This window comes from Drosophila willistoni (genome assembly GCF_018902025.1).
Source record: "Drosophila willistoni isolate 14030-0811.24 chromosome XR unlocalized genomic scaffold, UCI_dwil_1.1 Seg144, whole genome shotgun sequence".
NCBI lineage: Eukaryota > Metazoa > Arthropoda > Insecta > Diptera > Drosophilidae > Drosophila > Drosophila willistoni.
In genome coordinates this window covers 7,429,723-7,455,511 of record NW_025814057.1, presented here as the reverse complement: position 1 = coordinate 7,455,511, position 25,789 = coordinate 7,429,723, and the positions used below count along the sequence as shown (strand labels likewise).

General features: G+C 34.8%; 2 protein-coding genes and 1 long non-coding RNA gene across 6 annotated transcripts; 2 read left to right on the top strand and 1 right to left on the bottom strand.

Moving 5' to 3' along the window:
- Positions 1–256: 256 nt before the first annotated feature.
- On the top strand, positions 257–15,120 carry LOC6639350 (nascent polypeptide-associated complex subunit alpha, muscle-specific form). Of its 2 annotated transcripts, XM_023181634.2 has the most exons (11): positions 257–353; positions 8,127–8,256; positions 9,636–9,967; positions 10,039–10,276; positions 10,397–10,825; positions 12,176–12,214; positions 12,282–12,653; positions 12,722–12,754; positions 12,867–12,899; positions 12,986–13,009; positions 13,091–15,120. In XM_023181634.2, the coding sequence occupies exons 1-11, from the start codon at positions 330–332 to the stop codon at positions 14,815–14,817; spliced, it is 3,381 nt and encodes a 1,126-aa protein (XP_023037402.1). In that variant the 5' UTR covers positions 257–329; the 3' UTR covers positions 14,818–15,120. The 2 variants fall into 2 exon arrangements, with proteins under 2 accessions (XP_023037402.1, XP_046867945.1); XM_047011989.1 differs by lacking the exons at positions 9,636–9,967; positions 10,039–10,276; positions 10,397–10,825.
- A 5,350-nt stretch (positions 15,121–20,470) lies between these two features.
- Positions 20,471–23,026, top strand: LOC6639351 (5'-3' exoribonuclease 2). 3 transcript variants are annotated; one of them, XM_047011990.1, is made up of 4 exons: positions 20,471–20,527; positions 20,594–20,693; positions 20,764–21,285; positions 21,379–21,505. In XM_047011990.1, exons 1-3 carry the CDS (start codon positions 20,501–20,503, stop codon positions 21,276–21,278), a joined length of 642 nt encoding a protein of 213 aa, XP_046867946.1. In that variant the 5' UTR covers positions 20,471–20,500; the 3' UTR covers positions 21,279–21,285; positions 21,379–21,505. The 3 variants fall into 3 exon arrangements, with proteins under 3 accessions (XP_046867946.1, XP_023037403.1, XP_002062025.2); XM_002061989.4 differs by lacking the exon at positions 21,379–21,505 and adding an exon at positions 22,338–23,026 and having other exon boundaries at positions 20,476–20,527; positions 20,764–21,066; XM_023181635.2 differs by lacking the exon at positions 21,379–21,505 and having other exon boundaries at positions 20,764–21,323.
- Positions 23,027–24,006: 980 nt separating this feature from the next.
- Positions 24,007–24,609, bottom strand: LOC124460669. Its single transcript, XR_006954677.1, has 3 exons — positions 24,445–24,609; positions 24,287–24,354; positions 24,007–24,224 (listed from the first exon to the last, which is right to left on the bottom strand). It is a non-coding gene; the product is annotated as an uncharacterized LOC124460669 (long non-coding RNA).
- Between the last annotated feature and the right edge of the window lie 1,180 nt (positions 24,610–25,789).

Below are 25,789 nucleotides of genomic sequence, written 5' to 3'. Positions count from 1 at the left end.
AACCAAAAAAGAACTCAACTGCAAAATCAAATTATAATTTGCCAGGACAATTCAAAAAAACAATACGAATTTTTATTTTTATTTTTCTTTTCGGTGCTTTGTGCAAATAAGATAAACGGAAACATCTACATAAAAAAAACACACACACACACAACTCAATTATTTTTGCGATCCTTATTCAATTTTATTTCTTTTTTTAATTTTATTTCATGATTGGAAATCAATACGAAAAAAATTTTCAACACAATTAGATTTATAGCTGAAAATTCAACATAATATTTACTGGCGTTTCTTGTGTCAAATTCAAATCTTTAAAAAAACCGCAAAAAATGGCGCGTGCAGCTTTATGCATGGTGAGTGAATTATATTATATATAACATTTATATCCTTTAAATAAACAATATAGACAAATCAAGGGGATACAATCTGGCATCTGATCGCCAAGGACTATTAGAAATCTAAGCAGATATCTAGAACATATAAGCTAACAAGAGAATCAAACAAAGGTCGAAAACTTAAATTGGTTACTATATAGCTAAAAACATATATAATTTCCATGATTTTTGAAAATATGTTTGGGAGAGCCCCAACAAACTGAAATCCCTAAAGAAAGGGCAAACAATAACTTCTCTTGGTCTTCGTATTAAGCATATTTACTTCAAATATTTGAAAAGATTTTCAAAATAATTGTCATATATTTTGTTTTTCAAAAGGGAATGCAATCCGAAAGTTAATCGCCTAAACTCGTAATCGTAACTTAAAACCGAAATCGTAATCAATATAAATTAATACAACTAAATGAACACGGATAAACCGAAATAAAATTCAAAATTCATGACCTAATCGTAACGGATCCAAATAATAAACGACACATCGTACCATAAACATAATATAAATCGGTTGCATTACCTTTTCCTTTTTCCTTTTCATTTTAAGGACTGAAAATCTTTTGAAATTCTTAAGTAAATGTGGCCACAAAGTTGAAAATTTCATTTTTTAAATTAGTTTGCAAAACCAAAAAATAAACAGTATTTGGTAATTTCTGAATAATTTGAATATTTAAAGGGGTATTTCTTTTTGTTTGTTCTCGCTCTCTCTCTCTCTCTCTCGCTCATTCATTACTTATCAAATCATGGCCAAAAGCGAGCATTTTGGCCTAAACTTATTAACACTTAGCGCTTAGCTAATACCAACCAACTTGAACCTGATGATGGTAAATAAGAAATGCAAATAAATCAAACAAAATATGCGTCTAGGTTAGACAAAAAAAAAAAAGTAAAAAATACAACGAAAAAATTTATATATGACTATAAGTATGACGATGATAGATTGAGGTGAAGCAGGTGGTTAGGTAGTTCAAAATTTAGGGGTTAGGTATACACAGCAACTGCTAAATGATTAAAAAAATTTAAAAATAACAAAATATAAAAAACTATTTTATGGTTTTCAGTTTGCAATTTTGAATTGTGATACTATGCAAAATGCAACTAAGTACCCAAGTTAATAGAAAGATAAACAGAAATTGGCTAAAGTAGGAGAAACACATTGAGCCGGTCAGTTGCTCTCTTACTCTCTCTCTCTCTCTCTCTATCTATCTCCCTCTCTCTTTGCTTATATTATTTGCCTTCGGCCAATATCGAAGAGGCACCTGAGGGGGACTTTTTGTATTTGATTTTTTTCTGTGTTATTTCGATTCAATGATAATAATACGTAATTTGTTTTTGTCTATAATCATAAATGAGTCAATGCAGAAAAATGCGAATTGACAAAAAACAAAAAAAAAAAAAAAATACAAATTTAACTGTTTAAATGCAAATTTTATTGTAAAGGGTATTAACTAGATCCGGTTTCAGATTATTCTTCTCTTTGTTGTCTCTCGTCAAGGACATTGCACTTCCTTTACACTTGATCTTGTGAGGCTTTTGGCATTTGTCTCATCACATTTAGTTTTTATCATATTCAATGAAATAATTAAAGCATTGAATTCCTGCTGTTAGGGTATAAAATATTTCGTTGCATTTGACTGAACGTATTAATTTTTGCTTCATATAAAATTTAGTGCTAATTTTTTTGCAACAAAAGCTGCTAATTTTTGTTTTTTTTTTTTCTTGCACTTGTGACTTTAATAAATTATTCTTGGACTTTCCAGCAGCAAGCCATGAAAGACGCAAGGCAACAATATAAAAACCAAAAGTGAACACAATACCAAAAAAAAAGAAAAAAAACACGAGAATAGGTGTCATAATGAGATTTGATATCATCTGCGTCTTGGGTGTTGCCTGCTAGACAAATCGTATAAACAAAATTTCATTTGTGTGCGGCGTTGCCTTTGCTCTTTGTGGTTATTTTATGTCTTTTGTCACCTGTCAGAATGTTGGTCGGTGGCTCATTTGTACATAGTTTCATCTCCGTTGCACGTGCCTTTTTCAGTTCTCTGACCCTTTTTTTGGGCTTCTCATTCTCTTATTTAGCTGAAGCGTTTTGGTTTAGAATTTATCATGAATTTATCTACAAACGCCTTCTGTTCATTCTGCCTGTCGGGTTTGCCTCTTGTCTATCTGTCTGCTTGTCTGCCTCTGTCTGCCTGTCTGTATGTTCTTCATGCCTAAGCCTCTCAACAGACACGTACAACAAGCAGAAGCCGCAGAAGTAGCAGCAGCAGCAGCAGCTCCAGACAAGAGACAGCAAAAAAATGTCAAATTTTATGCCTGGCAGGCACTTGGCTTGGCTTGGCTTGGCGGCATGGCACCGCATCGCATTGCCATAGCCTGTGGCATCTCTTTTGGCCTAGAATTATTTTATTTTTCGGACAGAGTTCGTTGTTTCATGTCCATTTCCTCTGTGGAATTTTAAAGAGTTTTTGCGCTTTGATAATGCAGTTTCATGTTTGCTTTGGATTATAAATTCTGGCATTATCTCCGAGAGTGAATCATAAAAAAAAAAAAAAAAACAGCAAATCGAGATAGTCAAGAACTGTTTGGCATAACAAATAGTTTACATTTGCCCTAGAGCGGCACTCAATTAGGCTATAACTACACATCATTCCCTTTTATATGAGACTTTCAAATTCTAAGCCAATCAAAAGCAAATTGCAAAGCAAATTCCCCATGCATGATGCAAGAGTTTTTGTAAAATAATTGAAATTCCTTGGAATACTTTACATGAATCACATGATCATAAATCACATCACTTAAATGCGGTTGATTAAAGTTAAGAAAAGTTTGGTTTTGGTAAATGAAATTGAGTGGGGACTGACTTTATCTGAAGTACGAAAAGGACTTCTTTGCCTTTGCCGTGAGTAACATTCACCAAATGATTCACAAGTCTTTCTTTACAAAATTTAAACACCTGTCTTTCTATAAGAAAGTTTAGGCCAGATAAATAAAATATATTAAATTTCATCATTTTCACTTTTCTATTATTATATAAATACATTTTTGTTGTTGTTGTTATTTTTTTTGTTGGTCTGACTACCAAATGAATTGGCCTGTCTTCTTTGCCTCATCTTAATTTGCTTTATGCCTTTAAATGCGCTTCCAAAAAGATATCGAAACGAATATCTATTATACATTGTTGTTGCTCGTTTATCTATAATGGCAAATCTAGAAATGCAAATGAAGTTTGTGCGATTTGTTGAAGAACAGCTGCAGAAACCAAAAACCGAAACCGCAACCGACAAAACGTAAAATGATACACAAAAAAAAAAAAAACAACACTAAATGGGGATGGGTATTGGGGAGGGGGAAAAAACGTTTTGCATGAAATGCCAAATGTTCAAACGGAAAGAAAGTAAAAGTTTTGTTGTCTGCAAAGTGATGTCATTTGAAATTGATTGAAATGATCTAATAAATAAGATACTCTAAACTGAAGTCACGAAAGTTCGATGACAGTTTGAGATTTTGAGTTTAATTAGATACAGATACATTCTGCATTTTGTATTTGTATCTGAGTGCCAAATTTTGAGCTTTAGCCTATGCGATGAACTCATTAGCAAGAATGTTTTGCAAGTTAATTAACAAAAAAAAAAAAAAAACACACACCAAGTCTGGATGATGATCTGAACAGATCTGGTAATACTTGTTCTAGAAATAAAATAAGTAACTTTCGGGCCTGGTACAGACTACTTAGACTTGGTTTCGAGGTGGTTGCGCCTGTGCGCCTCATTAAAAATGTTTGAACGATTTATACAGTTATTTGATATTTATATACATTTGTATAAATTAAGACGAACATTTTGAACCTCTCGCACCCCCCAGCCCCCGTTGACTCCCCCGTTGACTCCCCCGTTGCACCCCTTCCGCTACGTATAATTTCACCATCGTCTGCAACTGCAGTTTGTGTGTTTTTTGTTTTTTTTTTTTTGGGGAGGAATCTTGTGTCATCGATTAAGGTCAAACACAGAAAGCAAGTTGCATATTTTTCTATATAAATATATATATTAAGTTAAATATAGATATTTTTTTATACATGACCTTGAAATGTAAGAAGAGACAAGAAAATAAGAGAGAAGGAAAAAAAAAATTAAAAGAGCCAACATAAAAATTTCGTCGTTGACGCCAAAGGGCAAAAGCAATCAGAAACCAGTTTTTAACGAAAATCCATAACGGGCATGGTTTGGATACTGACTGGAGAAGATGATCATCATCAGCATTATGACAATGACGATGATGATGATGGAAATGATGTTCATGTGCCATGTAAAACAACAAAGTTGCCTATGCGTGCGAATAAGTCGATTAATCTGCAGTAGTTGCCTCTGTATATCATTCTTTTTTGAATTGAAATTGTTGGCGGTGTTGTCGTAGTAGTAGTCTGTAGTAGTTGTTGCTGTCACTCTTAGTTTTCTTAGTTTTATGCAAAAACTATGCAAAAAAGATTCATGGCTCTATTGTACATGAATGCCTCAGATGGAGTGTTAAAGTGGGGTGGAGTGGAGTCGGGTGGAGTATGGTTCTGTCGTGGTATGTTATGGGCATTGGCATTTTGGGTCACTAGACTTGACTTGACTTCAATGATTTACTGTGTCTGTCTCTACGCCAGTCGGCCAGTCTGTCTCTCAGTCTGTGTGTATGTGTGTTGCCTGCCTGTTGCACGCATCTTGAGGCATCATCTCCATGCCAAAAGCTTGGCTTAAAGTTGAATGCAGCCAACAACACCAACGGTCGACATTGTTTAGCTCATGGCCCACATGTCGATTGATTTTGATTGAGCAATAAATATATACTATATACATATACAAATACATATATATATATTTATGTTACGTATAGTAAACTTAAAATCGGGGCGCGTCCATCCATCCATCTATCCAATCACTTACTCACTCAGTCAGTCTCAAGCTGTGATCGCAATTACTAATTATATTATAATAAATGAATCAAATGTATATGCTGGAATGATTTTTACTTCATCTAGACCTCACCTATTTAACTTTTTGTTAATGCCAATTTGAAAAATGAGTTTGAAATGATTTTTGAACAATAAACTCTAGAAGACATACCTTATAAATTGCATTCAATCTATCAAACGAAATACACTTTAAACAACTACATTTTGTAGAAACTTCTGAATAGTTGCTTTATCATGGAAACACCAATGAGTTTCCAAATTGTATTGTTGCTTATAAAGAAGATTTTCCGTTTTAATTTCAACATAAAACTCATTAAGAACATAGTTGCTTGACCTACAAAAAGTTAATTGGCTAACCAAACTATGCTCAATAAAGAAATGACTAAAAAAAAAGACTAAACTATGATAGATTACTTGATTTGAGCCTGGTCCCAAGTGTTGTTTAACCTTTCTAATCACACTCAATCTCCTGACCCGAACTTCTTTTACTAGTTGCGGCGGCGTTGGCAATCAATCAATTTTTCTATGTTACTTTTCCCCTTTTGTCAACTGAAACTTTTCTCCCATGAAACTTGTCTCTAATCGACAAAGACAACAGAAAAACTTCCACCTTATGCGTAGCCCAACTGACACATTCCCATGGCAAAATACAAAAAAATTTGAAAACTTTTGCTTGAAAACCAATAACTGTTATAATGCCAGTGACCTCCAACAGTGGCCAATCAATAATAAAACACAAAAAAAAAACCAACACACACACACATATGAAAAAAGTATAAAGAAAAATTAGATCTTATTATGTATTGTTTTATTGATTATTTAGTGAAGATTTTGGAGCAATACCTTGGAATTTTGCAATAATTTCAACTTGAGTTATGCCAATCAAAAGATATATATACAGATACATATGTGTATACATATTGTCTTGGTCATTAAATCAATTTGCATTAATGAGATTTCTCATCATTTGGTTGAAATGGTAGCCAAAGAGGAAGAGAAAATGTTAAACATAAAGTGTCATTTTCTCATATTGATAAGCAATAAATTTGTGGATAGAGAAGAAGAGTAATAAAAATTATTGACCTTAACGAAAAACAAAACCTGTCATTCGCATATTTTTTTTCTTCTTTTTTTCGGTTTGTGGGAGCTACCAAATTAAAGGCTATTGTCTGGCATTTCAAAAAAAAAAAATGTATACTATATATATTTTTTAATATTATCATTATTTTGTTTTGTGTAAAAAGTAACAAATTTATCTTTTTCACTTCACCTTAACCCAAAGACACCCGCACACAAGATAATAAATATACGCCCAATATACTGAACCATCAATAACGACTCAAAATATAAGCAGTTAATATATATTTTGTAGTTTTCTCATCATGTGTTTTTCTATTTCTGTTTTCCAAAATTCTTGTTGTGTTCTCGTGCTATATATTTAACATAGCATGAAGGTTAAAAGTTTAAAACAGAAAAATAAGTTAGTAAGAGATGGAGAGGAATTCTTATTTTTGGATTAAATTATAAATTTAGATTCTACTTATTAGGATGTGAATTTAACTGATTTATTTGTTCGTAACTTGTTTCCAATAAGGAAGTCAACAGACCTTGTGTGTCTATACACAACAGCAACAACAAATTTATGTAAATTTTGTGGTTTTTTTTGTTGGTTGTTGTATATTATTTTGTTTAAAACGATCATAATGCCCATGCTGATTTGTCAGACAATTACTGGCCCAGTTATTTAAGAGTTAAGATTCTATTCGATTGGCCAATCAATAATTCTCTCATTGCAAGATCTAAGCTAATTGCTCATAACTGTCATAAAGAAGTTTTTAGCTATTAGTAACTAGTTTTTTCTCTTTTTCAACTTTTTGGTTTTTTAATTTACATCTAACAAATTAGCATAAAAGGTGCAACTTCAATCCAGTTTCTTAAAAAAAAAAGAAGAAAAAAAAAACTTCTGTCATCATTTGGTTATTATTTTTTTTTTCTTTTTTTGACGAAAAGAATTTGCTTATACACACACACACACACACACACACACAGACATACATATTGTATATATATATATGTTAATGCCTTTGACATTTTGCTTAACCAAACGTATCGAACCGGATCTAGATAGCTAACTAAATGAGTGCAAAAAAAAAAAAAACCTTTGCTTATTTGTAGTCAGTCGTCTTTTTGACTCATCTTTTTTTGGCATATTTAGACATATATGCAAATGAATTGAACGAACTGAACAGAAACTACTTTTAGTTAGTTAAGAGTAAGAAATATCGTTTCAAGTGAACCAACCATAACTAAAAATTGACTTAAGCTGATAATTCTAGATGACGTAATATATTTAAGCTTTTAGTTTCTTACTTTAGTTGAGGCATAAAGAAAATTTTTCAAACTTACATACTTGTGGTAAGAGTTGGTCAGCTTTTCTGTAATAAAATGGAAATTATATTTTACTTTTCGTTAGTTTTTCATTGAAGATTTTTGATTGAAAATCTTTAGTAAGCTATTTTACAATTTTTTGTTATGGGGGGGAATTTCCGTCCATTAATAGACACCTCGTAACATAGACAGCCAACTTCTCTTAGCTAGTTAACCATAAACCATGTGTGAGTGTATGGAGTGCGTGGTGTGTGTGTGAGTGTGTGTGTGCGGGGGCGTGACAAAACTGTCGACAAATGTTTTGTTAGTTTTTGCTTACACAAGATCATCAATCATTTTGGTACTTAAATTTTTGTTTCTCTCTTTTTCTTTTCTGTTTCACCTTTTAGGCCGTCGCTTGCATTTTAATGCAATGCGTTTACTCTGCCAAATTTGATGCAGAGAATCGTCGTCTTATTCTTGATATCAATGATCAAAAGACAACGAATCAGCAATATTATTCCTCTAACTTTGACACAAGTAAGTACAAAACAAATCAAAAAATATATACTTATAACAAAATTTATATATATAAATACAATACATCCAAAATTCACATATCACAAAAACTACAATTCGAAAGAATCCAAAAAAAAAAAAAAAAAGAAAACAACAACAACAACTTCCTCTCCCATAAAACCAACTAGTAGAATTTTGTTAAAAATTTGTTGTATTTTTTTGCGTAATTTATTTACTCTTTTTGTGTTTCATATCATCGTAATCATTTAGTTAGTTAGTTTTGTTTGTATTTGTTTAAAAAAAATTTGTATTGTTTACATATTTTATTTTATTGTAGAAGTAGTTTATAAGTATTATTTATCCCCGCCCTGTTCCCCACCCCACCCCCTCTTACTGCAACAACCAACCAACCAACAACCCCGCCCCTTCTATTCATGACACTTTTTTCTAGTCCTTGTTTTTTTTTCTGTAGCAGCTTTAACACTAAAACTCACCAGTAGAAATCGTAGAAAATCGTTTTTCCAAAAACCCCATTAAAACCAAACCAAAAAAAAAAAATCCAAAACAAAAAAAAACCAAACAAACAAAAAATACTGTAAATATGCTCTATCAATCTATCTATCTCTCTCTCTCTATCTCTTTCTCACACACAATCTATGCTCTATCTTTATCATATATATATATATCTATTTTCTCAATAGTTTTATGTATTTAAATTTGTTATACATAAAGCAAAAAAAAAAACCAAAAAACCGAAAATTAAGAATCAAAAAAAAAAAACTGAAAAAAAGCTTTGCATACTCATCCACCTACCTCCCAAAAATTTCAAAACAAACAACAATTCAAAACCAAACCAAAAAAAAAAAAACCCCCAACAACAATAAAACCCAAAACAACAACAACAACAACTACACCAACACCACCAACATTTTCTATATCGTTCAAATTTCATACAATATATATTATATATATTCCAATAAGTTTCAGTTTTCAGTTTTCAGTTTTCAGCCAAGTTCAGTTTGAATATTAGTTTTGAGGTTAGTTCAAGCAGAAGCAGAGAACAGTCCAAAGTCAAGTATTTTTTATCCTTCCCCCTTCCCCCCAAAAACAAAACACCACCACACCTAACATATTTTAGGTCCTTTTACACAAACACACACACACACGAACACAAAAAAAACAAAAAACCCACCAAACCTTCCCACCCACCAAAACAAAACTCTAAAAACAAGAAGCAAACAAATCTAAACATTACTTTTTTCAAAACCAAAAAAAAAAACCACCCAACAAAACAACCCAAAACCAAAAAAAAAAACCCTAAACAATCAACCACACACACACACACCTCCGAACAACAACAACAACAACATCGTCAACAACAACAACCCTTTCACCGTAAGATGCATACCGATATGGTTATGATGTCGGTAAGACCGGCAATTTCCATCATGAGACTCGCGGTCCTGATGGTGTCACCTATGGCTGTTATGGCCTCATCGATCCCTATCACTTGTTACGCGCCACACATTATGTGGCCGATGCTCATGGCTATCGGACCGTGGAGCCAGAGAAACCAGTGGAGACCTTCCCCCCGCATTTGTATAACGAGACTGATGGCGGTCCCTCGCCAGCTGGCATTCTATTGCAATGGCATGAGCTCTATTTCCCCATAGGTTGTGGCAAATTCGCCAATGGAGCCCAACACGGTGTCCCATATTTCATTGGAGATGATGTAAGCAATGTAACAGAAACGAACAGAAATGAACGGCTAGCCACATGACACTTGTCTATGCATATTTCTAGTACAAGAACAAAGATGATGGCAAAGATGCGATACCAGCATTCTCTTTGAATATACCCGCCATCAAGGGTTCCGCCGAGAAGAGTTTACCCATTCGTGGGCCAAACACTGGCGGCATCGGCGGTGCTGGCAGTGGTACTGGTCTCTTTAATACAGGTGCTGGACACACGTATGAGGGATCACCGGGAGTTCAGGCACCATCATTCCAGTCGGTCAATGCTTTGTTGCCGGGCGATAACAGTGAGAAATAATGAAACAATGATCCAGCAATGTCAAGCGACCTCTACTCAATTCTTCTATGTCTGTGTCTGTGTGTGTGTGTGTGTGTGTTTGTTTGTGCGTGCGCGTGTGTGTTTTTAGGTGATGGGCGTTACCATCCGGATAATAATCCGTATAAACATGTTGTCGGCCCCAATGGCGGCAATGGAGGAAATGGCGATGGCGGCGGTAAAGGCGGCAATGGAGGCAATGGCGGTTTCGGTCCAAATGGCGGACCCGGCGGATTTGGCCCTAATGGACCACCTGGACCGCCCGGACCACCAGGACCATTAGGACCAAACGGCGCGGGAGGAGGAGGCCCAGGAAAACCGGTATATAGGGATGGCGATCGCACCGGTAGTGGGGCGGGTCATTACCATGGCCTGGGTGATGCCAATGGCAAGGGTCAGGGTAATGCCAATGGCAATGGTAATGGCGCCGGACCCTATCGTCCTGGCAATGAGGGAACCTACACAGAGACCTACACACAGACAGATACCGGTTTTCCTGGGGCCATTGTCTACGTACCAGGTTAGACCACACACAAAACTCTCAAAATATTGATCAATTCTTTTTGTTTTTCCTTTTTGTTCCTCTCTTTTTAAATTTTTCCGCACCATGAGAAAAATGCAAAAATTTGAGAGAAACTTTTTGTGTTTCAATATTCAAATTTCTGTATTTTCATGGATATTTTTTTTGTTGTTTTTTTTTTTCTAGTTTTTGTTTTTAGTTGTCTAAGATATGTCTCACTCTCGCTCTCTATTTCTCTCTCTCTCTCTCTCTCTTACATATTTTTATTATGATAATTTTAATTTATACTCTAAGCAAGTTTTGTTCTATTTTCAGCTAAAACAAAAAACAAAACAAAATGCGCACATATTAAATTTTTTATCCTTTTGCAACCACAAAACAAATTTTCCTCCTCTTAGGCACACACACAAGTTAGGGACTTATATATGTTAGGGTATCCTTTTTTTTTTTCTTGCCACCCTTTTTCCCTATTACAAAATTTTTTTTTATACAATTTTTGTTTATTCAAATTTGCACATTTAATGTTACAAAAAACAAATAAAACAAAAATCACTCATGCTTGCACCCAAAAAAAAAAAAAAAAAAACCCAGACAAATATGTACCAAAACACATCAACACACCCACACCCACACCAACACCCACCCACACCCATACACACACACACACACACATACATATATACACATACACATATGTCTCTATCATCTATTGTACAATATTGACACTGCACATTGCCACGCCCACATATGGTTTATATGCTTGAGCAAATTGATTACTAATCAACGGTTAAGGGATTTTGTTTTCTTTTTTATATATACATATTATATTCAAACATTTAAATTTATGTATATCCCATGACTTTAGTCTTAATCGTTTGAAGATGTTTTTTGATTCAAATGATTTGGGTTCGGTCATTGGATATATGTATATATATAAATATATTGATGTAACTACTAATTGTTCCATTTTGTTTGATCTACTAATCGTATCTATCCATTGAATTCTTTTTTTGTCTGCTTTGTTGTTATGATTTGGTGTTGGTACTTTTGATTATTATGACTAGCAAAAAATCCCCCTTCTATATATATATGTATATATGTATATGTATATCGTATATATCCAAACATACAATATACAATATGCTATTTATGTAGTCTGTAATCCTTAATCTGTATGTATTCGTATTGTAGTTGTAGTCCCACCCCTACAGTTTTAGTATTATATAGTTAGTCCTTAGTAGAGTTTTGTCTGTAGACTTTGAAATTGAATGAATAATGTTATTTGCTCTGTGACTTTATTGCTAATCGTATATTTTACTTCATTACCATATATTCTCTCAATCAATTTAGGAAGCGGTAAATATAGTGGTGACGATGGGCGTTATAAAGGTAAGTGACTTAATCGAGTTTAAAGGTTTAGAACAAAAACAAGCTAATGGGTTCAAAAATTTGTCAGGTATTAACGATGGCAAATATTATCATGATGATTCGGGCAAATATGTGCACGTTGAAGGACCCACAGGACCACCGGCACCACCATACGTTCATATTGTAGGACCGGAAGGCGGTTTCGGCGGCAACGGCGGTAAAGGTGATGGCGGCGGTGTTGGACCAGGCGGCCCAGGAGGCCCGAAAGGACCTGGCGGCCCAGGTGGACCAAAGGGACCCAATGGCCCGCCAGGACCTCCCGGACCACCGGGACCACCTGGACCACCCGGACCACTAGGCCCAACTAAGCCAGGACCAAAGGGACCTTTCGGCCCACCCGGCCCACCGGGACCTCAGGGACCAACTAAGCCAGGCCCATACGGACCACCAGGACCACCCGGTAAGAAATAGCATTAATTTTTATTGGATTTTAAAAGCTCATACTTTTTTAATATTCTTTCATTATAGGACCAACTCGCCCAGGCCCTCCAGGACCACCAGGTATAGCTCTTCTTTCTTCTCTCTCGTTATTGCCCTTTCTCTTCTTTACACCTCTCGATTGAAATATTTGTTTAACTTAAAATACCAATCTTTAACTCATACAAAAAAACAGGACCAACTCGTCCCGGCCCACCAGGACCTCCAGGTAATAGACTCTCTTTTAAATAGCACTAAAAACTTTTCTAATTCCATTACTTTTTTTTTCTTTCTCTCCTCTTTGCCCGTGCTTAGGACCAACCTATCCAGGACCACCCGGTAAGAGTCTTAGCTACAATGAATTCAGTAATAGATTACTAATTGAACTTTTGGGAAATATTTCCGTTTTCGTTTCGGTAGGACCAACTCGTCCAGGACCACCAGGACCATCTCCACCATACAAGCCACCACCACCAAATGATCCCAGACATTCGGACAAGGAGACCCCTGGCTATTTGCCACCGGATCAACCTGGTAAAATCCCAAGACCACCACCATCTCAGTCCCAAGTCATTGGTTTCGAGCCACCCTCGAAGACAGTGTACAAACCAAATTACGAACACCATAATGATTATGTTATTAAGCAGCCGCCAATTGTTAAAACACCTACACCCACACCAATTCCAACCACACCAAAACCAGTACTAACCTATGTAAAAACTTCCACCTCTCTTCCCAAACTACCCGCTCCCGCTCCAACTCCTGTTCCCGTTCCTGTCCATGTACCTGAACCTGTTCGTCCAAAACCGATATCAACAACAACTCAAAAACCGTTTACCACATACTATGAACAGCCAAAGGTCCCGGCTATCATTATTGAGAAGGATAAGCCAGTTAAAAGCATTACAACACCAATTAAAACAACGGGTAATATTAATATAAATAAGACCCCCCCAGTCGTACCAAGTAGACCATACTTACCGCCAGTTACTGTACAGCCACACTATGAAACCTCGACCTCGTATTATCAGCCATCCACTCCACGACCATTTGAGAAAACGAACGTTACACCAAGTATCATACAGTATCATACACCACAGGTTCCATCTATTCCAAAAATACCCGTTACGGTGACCTCACGACCTACCCCAAATCCAATTTATAATGAACCAAAAGTAACACCACGTCCCTATACACCATCTAATCCTCCCACTCTTAGCCGACAAGATGCCTGTGTTTGTAATGCCGATAAGCAGCAGCACTCATCGAAATCCTCCACCAGCACCTCCTACCACTCTTCCACTAGCACCTCTAGCATCTATCCTAATACCAATCAAATCAATCCAAATCCAGCCTCGGTTGATTTTAATAAACAATTCACCGGCTTCAATGGAAATCAATTTGCCAACTTTGGCAGCATAATGAACGCCATGTCACTAACACAATTGCCCGTTATACCACAAGCTCCTGGTCAGCCAGCCTTCTATCCGCCCGATAAGATACCAAAGGGTGCGGTTATTGCCTTTATGCCGGTTGTCATATTGCCACAGGAATATTATGCCAATTGTGAAGAAAATTCAATCTATTCGAACGAAAAGTATCAAAATGTAGATCCCTTCCCATTGGGCGTACAACCGTCGTCGATACCAAATGCCTTCAGCTTGCATTCCGTTTTCACTGGTGGCGCACCCAAAGATCAATGCATGTGTCCATGCTCTTGTACCCAGAATCTGCCCCAACGATTGCACAAGAAACGTGAGACAAGCGAGTCCGGCGATATAAAGGTAGCAGCTGCTGAAGCCGTAGAAGCCGCCGCCTCGACCCCAGTCGAAGTGAAAGCTGAGGCACCAGCAGCAGCAGCAGTCCCAGAAGTGTCCAAGTCTACGGAGCCTGAAGTAGCCGCCTCGACCCCGGTCGAAGTGAAAGCTGAGGCACCTGCAGCAGTGGCAGCACCAGCTGTCCCAGAAGTGCCCAAGTCTGCGGAACCTGAAGCAGCCGCCTCAACACCAGTTGAAGTGAAGGCTGAGGCCCCAAGCGATCCCATTGTGGCAGCACCTTCCGAAGAAATTCCAGCAATATTTGCACCCAAAGCAGCGGCGGCGGCGCCAACTGATGACAAAATCAAAAGCGAAACAACAACGAACTAGACAAAAAATGCGACCAAGCGACGGAACGACGTTTTCTTTTCCAATTCCCAGATCCCAGATCCCGCATACATCCTGATCCCCACAATCCAATCCCACAACTAACTGCAGAAGTGTTTTCCAGTCAATCTAGAGAGCTAATTGTAAGAAGAAAACGAGAAAAGAAAACGCGCTGCTCCTCTCCTAGAGGGAGTACGATTTTTATGTGTTCGATAAACGATAAAACATTTTTTTTAGCCCATCAAATTTTTGTAAAAACTAAAAAAGGGTAGAAAAAATAATTGCAATGCACTCCTAGATTTCTGTCTCGCCTTTTTGTTTTTTTTTTCTTATTTCGTTTTTTTTTTTGTTTTGTATTTTGTTTGTGAAAATGAGAAAATTTTTTAAGTTTTGTGACATGTTGTTTATTATGCATTTTTTTTCCTTTATTTTGCTTTTTATTTTTTTGGCTACTTTTTTAATTTTTTTCTTTTTTTTATATAAAAATTTTAGTTCATAGTTTATTTAATGTCTTACTCTAATGCATAATTGAGACGGTCTAAATGAATTGTTATACATATGTCAAGAAAATGAAATGAAATGAAATTATATTGAAATAAAATAAAATGTAAGAAAAAAAAAAACCCAATGAATTTTTAATAATTACAGAAGCGAATTCACATGCACGAAACACATTGTGGGGGGGAAAAGTGTAAACAAAAGACATTCATTAAGGACACCTTTCAGACGGTAGATGGAGTTCCTTATTAAAGAAGTTTATCTGAATAGTTGCCCAATTTTCATTTTTTTCTTCGGGTTGAACAGGTGACAGATGGTAATCTGAGGAAATCAAAACCTGCTAAATGATTGAATTGAAGATTAATTGAACTTGAAAAAATCGAATTTGAATAATACCCTGCAGAGATTATATAATTGGTTATATTTAATTCGCTGAGCAGTGGCAAAATAAATTAACATGATAAGTTTATGCCCTTCGTCTTAAAAGACGAATAAACACATTCCAAGGGAATTCCTCTCTATGAAAAGTTGAAATGAAATAAACAATTTTTAAATTGTTTAACGGTTGCCCACTGTAGAATGAAATTCGTTTCGGTTTAGAAATCTGATGATGTATTGTTTGTCTTTTTGTTGCACGGTCCGGTAACTTTGTGTAATTTCAACACACTGCCCAAAAGTAGACAATGCTTTTATTTTACATTTTTTTTGTGCCTTCTAACCCAAAGTAAATTTGAAGACGGAAGTTTCATATTACATGATGATGATATGGCCAAGGCTAAGACTAAGGCTAAGAACCCAATTTGGAAATTAAATCTTTATATACGAAAAATTTAACCAAAAATTATGTTAATAATGATTTGCGATTCGTTATGCATGAAATTACCCCAAAAGCTCTTGAACCCCACTAAACTAGATACGTTAGGAGAGAGGGAGAGAAAGAGTGAGAGCAGAGAGTGTGTGAGAGAGAGAGAGCTATGAGTATGACGGAGATTGGAGTTCGAGGTTGCTGTTACTTGTTTCTTTTTTTTTTACTGCTTGGTTGGGACTCCGGGGTGGACTCGCTTTTATATACAAAAGACCTTTTAACGAGTTTTTCGCATAGCAGCGGCAACGGCAGCACCAACAAAGAAAATCGATCGGAAAAGGAGGAGCTGGACGAGCGAAAGTGAAAACTGTTGTTGTTTAATTTGTGTTTTTTGTTTTTCGCCCTGTTGCTGTTAACGGAATTCGTTTTACGTTATTGTTTATGTTGAATTCCTCTTGATTTTTGTGTGAAATTTTCAACAAGTTTCAACTTGAAGTTACTTTTACCTAGTTTCACCTTGAATTTGCAGAGCTCCCTCAAATCAGCCTTAGCTATAGATAACCCAGTTTTCTTTTCTTTTACTATTGACTTTACGATACAAAAAATAGGAAACAATAAGAAAACAACAAAGAGACAAATAGTACAACAAAAGAAGGTGTAATGCCCGCATGTCATACAATTTTTTGAGACTTACACAATGGCTAACCTAATAGTTTTCACACATTTCAAATGACAAGACGAGACGCGTTGACTCTTTTTCATATTTATGGTCTAAGTGCGAAAAAAATAAGCTCATTGGCCACAGGTGGTTGAAATGATATTCAAACTATTTGACATGTGCGTCATTCATGGACATCTGCATAAGTGATATTAGAAATGCGAAATGAAAGATGTTCAATAGTCAAAATATTTTGAATTTCTCACCCTCCCCCCCTACTTCTTAGGTTTATTTTCCTATTTCTCTTTGGCAGCTTTCCATGTGTGTTAATTGTTTATAAATATTGTAGTACCTTCAATTAGTGGTAGTTTAGTTGTTAATTTGCGACAACTTTCTGGTTCTAATCTCTGATATTAGGAGCATATATTTAGTTTTTTAAAAAGTTTAAGAAAATTAGTTTATTTTTATGATTCATATTTTGTTTTCATTCTTTTATTGATATCATAAGAGCGTTCAGACGTTTGATAGCAAAAGTAGTTAATAACTTTACCAACCAGTTTTTAAATTATTTATTTAATTTATTTCTGTATAGAGTATAGAAATATAATAAAATAAAATTAAAATGTGTCCATAATATAGAATATGATTATAAATGGATTAACATGTCATCGATTTCTTAAAATGATTCTTAGATTTAATTTGATTTGAATATTATATTTGATAAAATCTATAAACTAACATTATGAAAAAAATATTTTTATATTCTAAAGTCTTCAAAAGATTTGCTGAAAGACACTATGAGAGATTGGATCAACTGGATATAAATCTATAGGATAGGCGCCTGAAGAGGTGGACTGGATTTTCCTGTCCGCATGCTGCAAGGTATTTCATAGTATGAAATTCATACCCCCGGAAATATAGTCATGCAATTTGAATATTGTTCAAGTAAGGACAAATAATAAATAATGAATTCAAACCAAAAAAGAACATGTTTCAAGAAGTATTTAATTCTGTTTGAAAAGAATAGAGAGTAAAATATTAAATATTTAAAAAAATGGTTTATAATTGAAATGCATATTTGTATCTATTTAAATTTCAGAGCGCTTTTCCTTATATTTATTAAATTGGTCTTCATATTTTCCATTAGGCTTATCTACTCTCTTTGATTTTTTCCTAAATATATTTAGAAATATTTAGGTACTTTGTGGTTGATAAATCACTTAAGTAGATTAAGAACTAATGCAATACATTTCCTATTAAGAAAGATTTGTATGTGTTGGTTTTAAATTTGGTTTATGTCTGGCTAAGCTACTTATATTTCGGGTATAATTAGAATGCAAAGAAAATGAAATTAAACTACATTTGTGTAATCTGCCTTACCTACCCGTGGCCCACCTTATGGAATATATATCCCTTAGCAGTTGTCATTTGCAGGCAGACATACATATCTACGTCAAAAGAGAGTGTATGTGTGTGTGTGTGTGAGTGTGTGCGCGCGTGTTTGTGAGAAAGAGAACGAGAGTCACACATTTTTAAGTTTTATGAATGAAAAAATTTCAACGCTTTGGCTCAAGGGCGTCAATTAAAACAAAAAGTTGTTGCTTTACATTTCTCTAGCTGACTGTCTCTTTCTGTCTCTCCATTTATCTTTCTCTTTCTATCTCTATCTCTCTCTCTCTGTCTTTGTCTCGATGTTGTGTGTTGCTGGTGTGTTATATAAGTCTAAAATCAACAGAAAACTGGCTAAGACGACAATGGCCCGAACTGTAGCTGTAACTGGGTTTTTGTGGTAGTGGCATATGGCCCATAGGCCGGGCCGTATAAACAAGAAAACGTTAAGCCGGCAAAGAGAAAAAGATACACGGAGACCCCGAGCTGCCGGCAAATATTTGCCTAAAAGTTTCGCTATGTTTGTCTCTCTTTCCGTATATATGTATAAGTGTGTTGGTGTGTGTGTGTGTGTGTATGTGCGAGCGTGTCGGATAATTGGAATTAAAGATATACTAAATCAACAATTTTGTAGTATTTTTACGTTTTCTTACGCCCATAAAATATGGATCGGCCAACTTAAAAGTGGCAACAACAACATTGTCGCCGATCTGTGAACTTGGCCAAACAGAAGATGAAAAATACAAAAAAAAAATGATTACACGTAGCAAAGCGATTGGTTGACTCTTATTTGCGGTTGGTTTATTTGTATTTGTTAAAGTTCTCAACACTAAAATTAACCAAACTTCAAAAAAAGAGCAACAAAAGGGGCGAAAAAAAAAAAACACCCAACGAACGCACTGGCTAAAATGAGGCATTTATTTTGTCACCTGCCTTGCGCAAATAATAATAATAAATAATAATCACATAATCGCTTGCCAAGAAAAGGTCTAAAGAGCTATTTGATTTAAGGTTAAACATTGTTAGAAGTTAGACAAATAAATTGAAAACATATCCACCAGGGATGCAAGTACATATATATGAGTAGCTAACTTATAAGTTACGATAAAGATTTACTTTTCTGGCACAAGGTCAATATATTGTATGTTGATTTAAAGATTTGCTTAAGGATTAAGAATTATTTACTCTCCGTTGAGACATTAAAAATTTTACGTTTTCCTTAAAGATTGCCCAAAGTAAAGCACTGGTTGATTTGTGTAATAATTAAGGTCAACTAACTTTAATTCCATGGTGAGCTTTTACTTTAACTTTACTTACATATATTACCACCAACTAGGCCAACTAAAAATTTGCTTAATGCCTTATTCACAGAAAATTTATATTAAAATCTTAAATTTCAAAGTAAAAACTAATCCCCATTAAATGATGAGCAAAATAAAGCATTTCCAACATGGAGCAAAGCGTGGTCGAAAGTTCTTAACCATATTTTGTTGGCAATTTGTACATTATTTTAATGAAATATTCACTAAAGATAAAGTTTATCAAAGGCGGCAAGCTTTTTATTAAATGCATAAGGGGTTAAGGTGAATTCAACCAAAGTAAGTACACATTTTAAATCGAATATTTAGTTTGGCATTTTCATAAAATTTTATTTAACAAAATTTTAATTGAAAACTTCATTCAATTCCATTGAACAGATTGAAGCTAAAGCAAATTGAGAGCAAATAAAACTGTCTTTGGCAGTCGTAAAAGTTTAAATTTTCTTGGAATTTTCTTTTTTTCTCTCTTGAAATAATAATTTTGTTTTGTATGTATGAAAGGGGCGAAAAATTGTTCAGCACTCTATCATTTGCATACCAGTTTTCTTTTGTTTTACCCATAGACTCCAAAAAAGTTTGCACTTGAATGTAAGAATTTGTTCTCGAGGTGAATCCCCACATTTTGGGCTTGGTTTGCCAACCCTGATCTTAAGTTTTGAGCTACGTTTAAAGGTGGTGGTGGTGATGGTGGTGGTGGTGGTTGGCGGGCAGCTTTGCGGGTGGCTGTGTGTCGGTGGCGTATGAGTAATGCAGCTTCTAAATAAGCGCGACAAGTGCGAGGTGGAAAGATAGAGTTTATTTTTTTTTTCGTTTTTGTTGTCTTTGTTTAGTTTGTAATTTTTGTTTCGGTTTGTTTGTTTCGCGTTGTCTTTGCTGCTGCGAAGCGTTGTGTCTCGCAACAACTCAGCCGTAAAATGAAAAATATAAATTGGCCTGATGTGTGGGAAACAGAATTATTTAACATACAACAGTCGGATCAAGCAGTTGTCTTGGCTTAAAGTAAAACAAAAAAATATCATGTATCTTAAGTTAGTTTTGTTATTGGTAAGTGTAAATATGCAAAAAAGTGCAATGGGCATTCGTCAAAATCAAACTTCCATCATCTGATAGTTGGGCATTTGTGGTACTTGGAGTGCTTCAATAGGATCAAATGGTCAGGATCAAAAGTCGGCCTCGAGTGACTTAGCCACGGCAGAAACTTCAGCCAAATGTAAGACTTATGGATAAACTTTACACCAAACATTTACAAAACTTTACTTGGGTGGCTTCTCGTTTTGCAGTTTTGAATCTATTTGGCACAGGTTCAGGCTATCCCAATTATGGTTACAACTATCGTCCCACGACTGGTTATTACCCTGGAAATAGTGGTTACTATCCCAACTCTGGCTACTTTCCTGGCACAGGCAGTGCTTACTATGGCAGCAATAGTGGCTATTATGGCAGCAATACGGGGAGCTACTATCCAGGCAATTCGGGCAATTATTATCCCAGCTCGGGCAGCTATTATCCCTCGACAAATATTTTGGGTACTCAAGGTGCTTATGGAGGCATTGGAGGCTATGGCGGATACGGAGGCTATGGAGGTAATGGCGGTTTGAGACAATATTCTGGTTATTGGCAACCCAATTATGCGGGTCAACGTAATCGCGGTTATGGTTATTATGAGAATACCGATCGTTTTGGGTTGCCATCATCATCGGCAGCCAGGGATCGTGATTCTTATTATAATGGATATGGTTCATCATCATCTTCGTCATCAGGATATAATGGTGGATATCGACGTGGCTATGATTAAGTATTGGGTAAAGTTGTTTCACAAAATTTCACAAAAAAAAGTAGAATCTATTCATATTTTTGAAGCTTTACTAACAGCTTTAAATATTCTTCTATTCTAGCTGAATATCCAAAAAATTTACCACAAATTTTTAGTGAAAATGAAGTTGTTAACTAACTTGAAAACAAAGTGCGTGTGAATTAAGTTTTTTCAAAATTTTTATTAGTGTTACAGGTAATATTTCTTATTAGGTATGATGTTTTTTTATTTTTTTTTTTGAGTGAAATGTGTGATACCAAAGTGAATTCTATATAATAGTGATTGAAATCTTTTAAAATTCGAGTTTCATATATGAAAATTCTTGATTTACCTAATTAATATCTATTTTGTTTAATCTTATGCCAAGTGAAGTAAGTGAATGAAATCTCAGTTCCGACTTCATCATATTGCTAAAGAAACCTTCAAAATATTCTCTTCCATGGTCTGTTGATTCATGTTGATGATATTAGAAAAAAAACCGAAAATTCATTAAAACACATTTTAATGATACTCTTTTTTGAAAATTGTGTGAAACAACTTTCCAATTAGGTGTTATTGCTATTTGTTGGTTCTTTTTATACGTATATATGTACATATATGTATATCTATTATTATTTTTTTTTTTTTCGTTAATGTGTATAATGTGATGTGCTTTGTATATATGCATAATGCTTAATCACTAATAAAATTGAAAGCTAAACTAACTGCTACTAATTTAAATTTAAGTTGCTTTTTAAAACGGGGGAAATTGTCTGTCATAATATTTAAGGGGTCATATAAATTCTCAGACAATATAATTTAGTAATTTGTTGTAAATTGCTGTGACACACACATACATACATATACATATAAATACTCACATTCATCACACGCAGCAGCCAACAGCAGTAACAATGAAAAACAAAAAAGTTTGCCAGCCAGCCGCCGTAAAGTATGCCACAAATTAATATAAGCCGAATATATCTAACCATCATTCTCTCTCTCTCTCTCTCTCTCTGTCTCTCTCTCGTTTCTGTTGTCTTTGTTTCTCGTTTATTGCAGGCTTAGTACGACCAACTTATGGCTAAAAGAACTTGAACAAATGTTACGCATCGTCACGCAACAGCAACAACAACAACAACAACAGCAGCAACAACAACAGCAAACAGCAGCAACACAAAAGTCAACTCAGCCCGTTAAACTTATCCAGATATGGGCTCTTATGCAATTTATTACATCGAGACAAACTTTAAGCACTCTACGCATTTTTCTTTTGCCTTTACCCTTTTCCCAACATTTTGGCCAAAAAAAAAAAAGACACAGAACTGCAATTTTGAAGTTTAACTGCATCCATCATCCACATCGCAACCCGCAAAATCCTCATACATAAACCACAACAGACACTAACACAAATACACACACACACACACACACACACACACATACGAACACACTCACCAACACAGAGATGATAGTACATGCAAAATGTCTTCTCTTGTCATACTTTTGAGGGACCTTTTAAGCCAACTCATGTTTATGTTTTCATCATTTTCTCTCCCCGTGGCTCTTCTCTGGCCCAGCAGGTTTTGCCTGAAACATGCACCTCCATCCCTCATCAGCAGTAGAACCACAATAACAACACCAACAACAATATCTCCCCCTCTTTTAGCCACTTCAACAATATAGTATAGTATAAGCATATATGGCTCGTAAAAGCGTTGAAGCGTTTTTTGTTATCTTTTGTTTGTTGCTTGTTGGCTTTTCCTTATTTTGTTGTTTTTTTTTCTGTAATCGTTTTTTTTTTTGTTTTCTTGCTTTCAAACAATTTTATTTTCTTTTCTATTCTCGGTTAAGTTGTATAAACTGCGGGTGCATTTATCTGTCAAGTTAAATTGATTTGCCACTAGGAATACTACCAAATAAATTGAAAATGTTGTTTACTTTAAGTTTACAAAAATCGAGAAAAATATATAAAATTCTATGTGAACGAAACCACTCATTGTTTAAACTTTAGACATATGTCGTAGTAGTTATAAGTTATAAGTAAGGGTAATTGTCAGCGAGAGCTGTTTTCTAACTTCAGTTGGATAATGCTTACTTAAGCTTAAAAATTGATTAATTGATCAATGGGATGTGGCTGAAAAATCTTTTCAGTTTTGAGTCTATGAAAATTTTTGGTATTAAAAGAAAAATGTAGCCTAAGATACGCGAATTTATATATGAAATTCAAATAGACCTGAAGGCAGTTTACAAAAACCATCAAGAAGAGAGATGGGCTTTATACAAATTAAGGGGTTACGCTCCACGACTTTTACAGAGGCTAAATAACAGTTTTTATTCATCGTTAAGATCAAAGGTAAGAACTTTTTCTACTGCCCTCTTGGGCAGAGTCAGTTGAACATTTCACACAACGTTCAACGTGCTCATTTATTATTAGTTTTCTACGCCGTAAAACTTGGGAAAGTCCACAAATTTTCTCTCATTTACATCAATAATGAAGGAGCTGTTATTCTGACTTGGGTGCAAAAATCAAGGATGACACACACATAAGGCACATACCCACACCACACACGTTTTGCATATTATAATTGTTATGAGAATCTAACCGTATGTTATTTTTATCGATTTAAGCAGTTCGGTGAAATTAGCCAATTTTAGCCACATTTATAAACATATGTAAATGTACCCAGTCTCTTTGTTTCTAATTAATGAACTACTATTATTTTAAGTACAACAGACAAAAGCAAATAGATTCTATTACCAATAATTTGGTAAACTGCTAAAGGTCCATAAAGGTAACACAATGAGTTCCATATGTAAAATGTGACACTAAATCAAAAAAAATTTAGCTAGCCTAGATATATTTAACATGTGGATTTAAGCTCAATGTTTTTGGTTATCGGAATTATCCATCCACTGGAGTAAAGACCCCATCGACACCCTCTGTTACTGAAGATGAAAGCAAATTAATTGGCCAAGATTTATTGCTGGAAAAGTACCTGTATACATACATACATATACATATTATGGCCCACCTGCACCTGCAGCAGCATCCTCCAGAGTAAATTCCACAATTTTCCTTTTTGGCCCAAACGCGTGCCAATTGAAATAACAAAAAAGATCAATCAAATTTTTACACACATTCAATTTAAAGAAAATAAATACACACAAAAGAAATTTAATTCTTTTACTTCCTTCAACAGCAAAAAATTTCCACATCTTTAAAATACAATCAATTTCGGTTTGTTATGCCATAAGAAACCAAAAGAAAAAAGAATGCAAATTAAAAAACAATTTTTAATACAATACATATGACAACAATTAAACCCACAAAAAAAAAAAAATGAAAAAAAAAATTTCCACTGTTGATTTTTTATTCGTTTGTTGTTTTGTTTTTACTCATATCTAAAATGTTCATTCATTTGTATCTCTTCTTGTGTTCGTTCATTTTTTTCCCGTGCTGTTTCCTTTCAATGAAGATACAAAAAGCATAAAGCAAATTCGTTTAATGAATGTTGAGATATGTATATGTATACATATATATCTATTTATGTATTTATGTGTGTTGGGAGGTCATTAAAAAATTGCTGAATTGAGAGTATAAAACAAAAAAAAAAATGCTTGGCGCAATGCGTACGCGCGAGTCTCTGCTCCATATTCAAGGCAAATAGAAATAATTAAAACATTGCAACTACAATAAATAAACCAATAAAAGAGAAAGGGAGAGCGAGAGAGAGAGAGAGAACAAAAGGCAGAAAAAATAGCAAGCAAAAAAAGGGGAAATGGAATTATTTATTTGCCGATCGGCTTATATGCCGGTCACGCGTTGAAATCTAATGTTAACAATGTTTTAATTAACGAATCCAACACCAACAATACCAACAATACCACCAACAGCACCACCAGAACCACCAGCAACGACAACAACAATGCCAAATGAAATGCATATATACATATATATATATAGAAATGGATACACATACATAAATATATATATATATATCGCGGCAAGTTTACTTGAAACAAATATTTACACGACACGACCATAAATATAAGCAAAGGCAAAGGCAGAGCCAAAGAAGGGAAGGAAAGAGAACAAAACAAAAGCGGAAAGAGAAAGGAAAAGGGAGACAGGGGAGCTGAGACAAAGAAAACAAAAATATCGGGTAATGACATTCTTTTTTAAGATATAAGAGCGTGATCTATATATATACAGCAAATAATTCTTCAGCTAATACAAATTATGTAGCAGAAACGAAATTATGAAACATTTAATATCCTTTTAAACCTAAATACACATGTGATTAAATTTCTAGAACCTTCGGTGCTGTGTACATATGACAATTTTTCAAGAAAATCATTTACAATATGACTCCTTAATAAAGTCCTTTTGCACGTGCACATTTCTCACATGTCGAAGACAACATTCCGACACTTTTTAGCCTTCTCACATTCTTGGTGTCAAGTGAGTGAAATAAAATACAAAACTTGTGCAAATAAAATCAACCCAAATG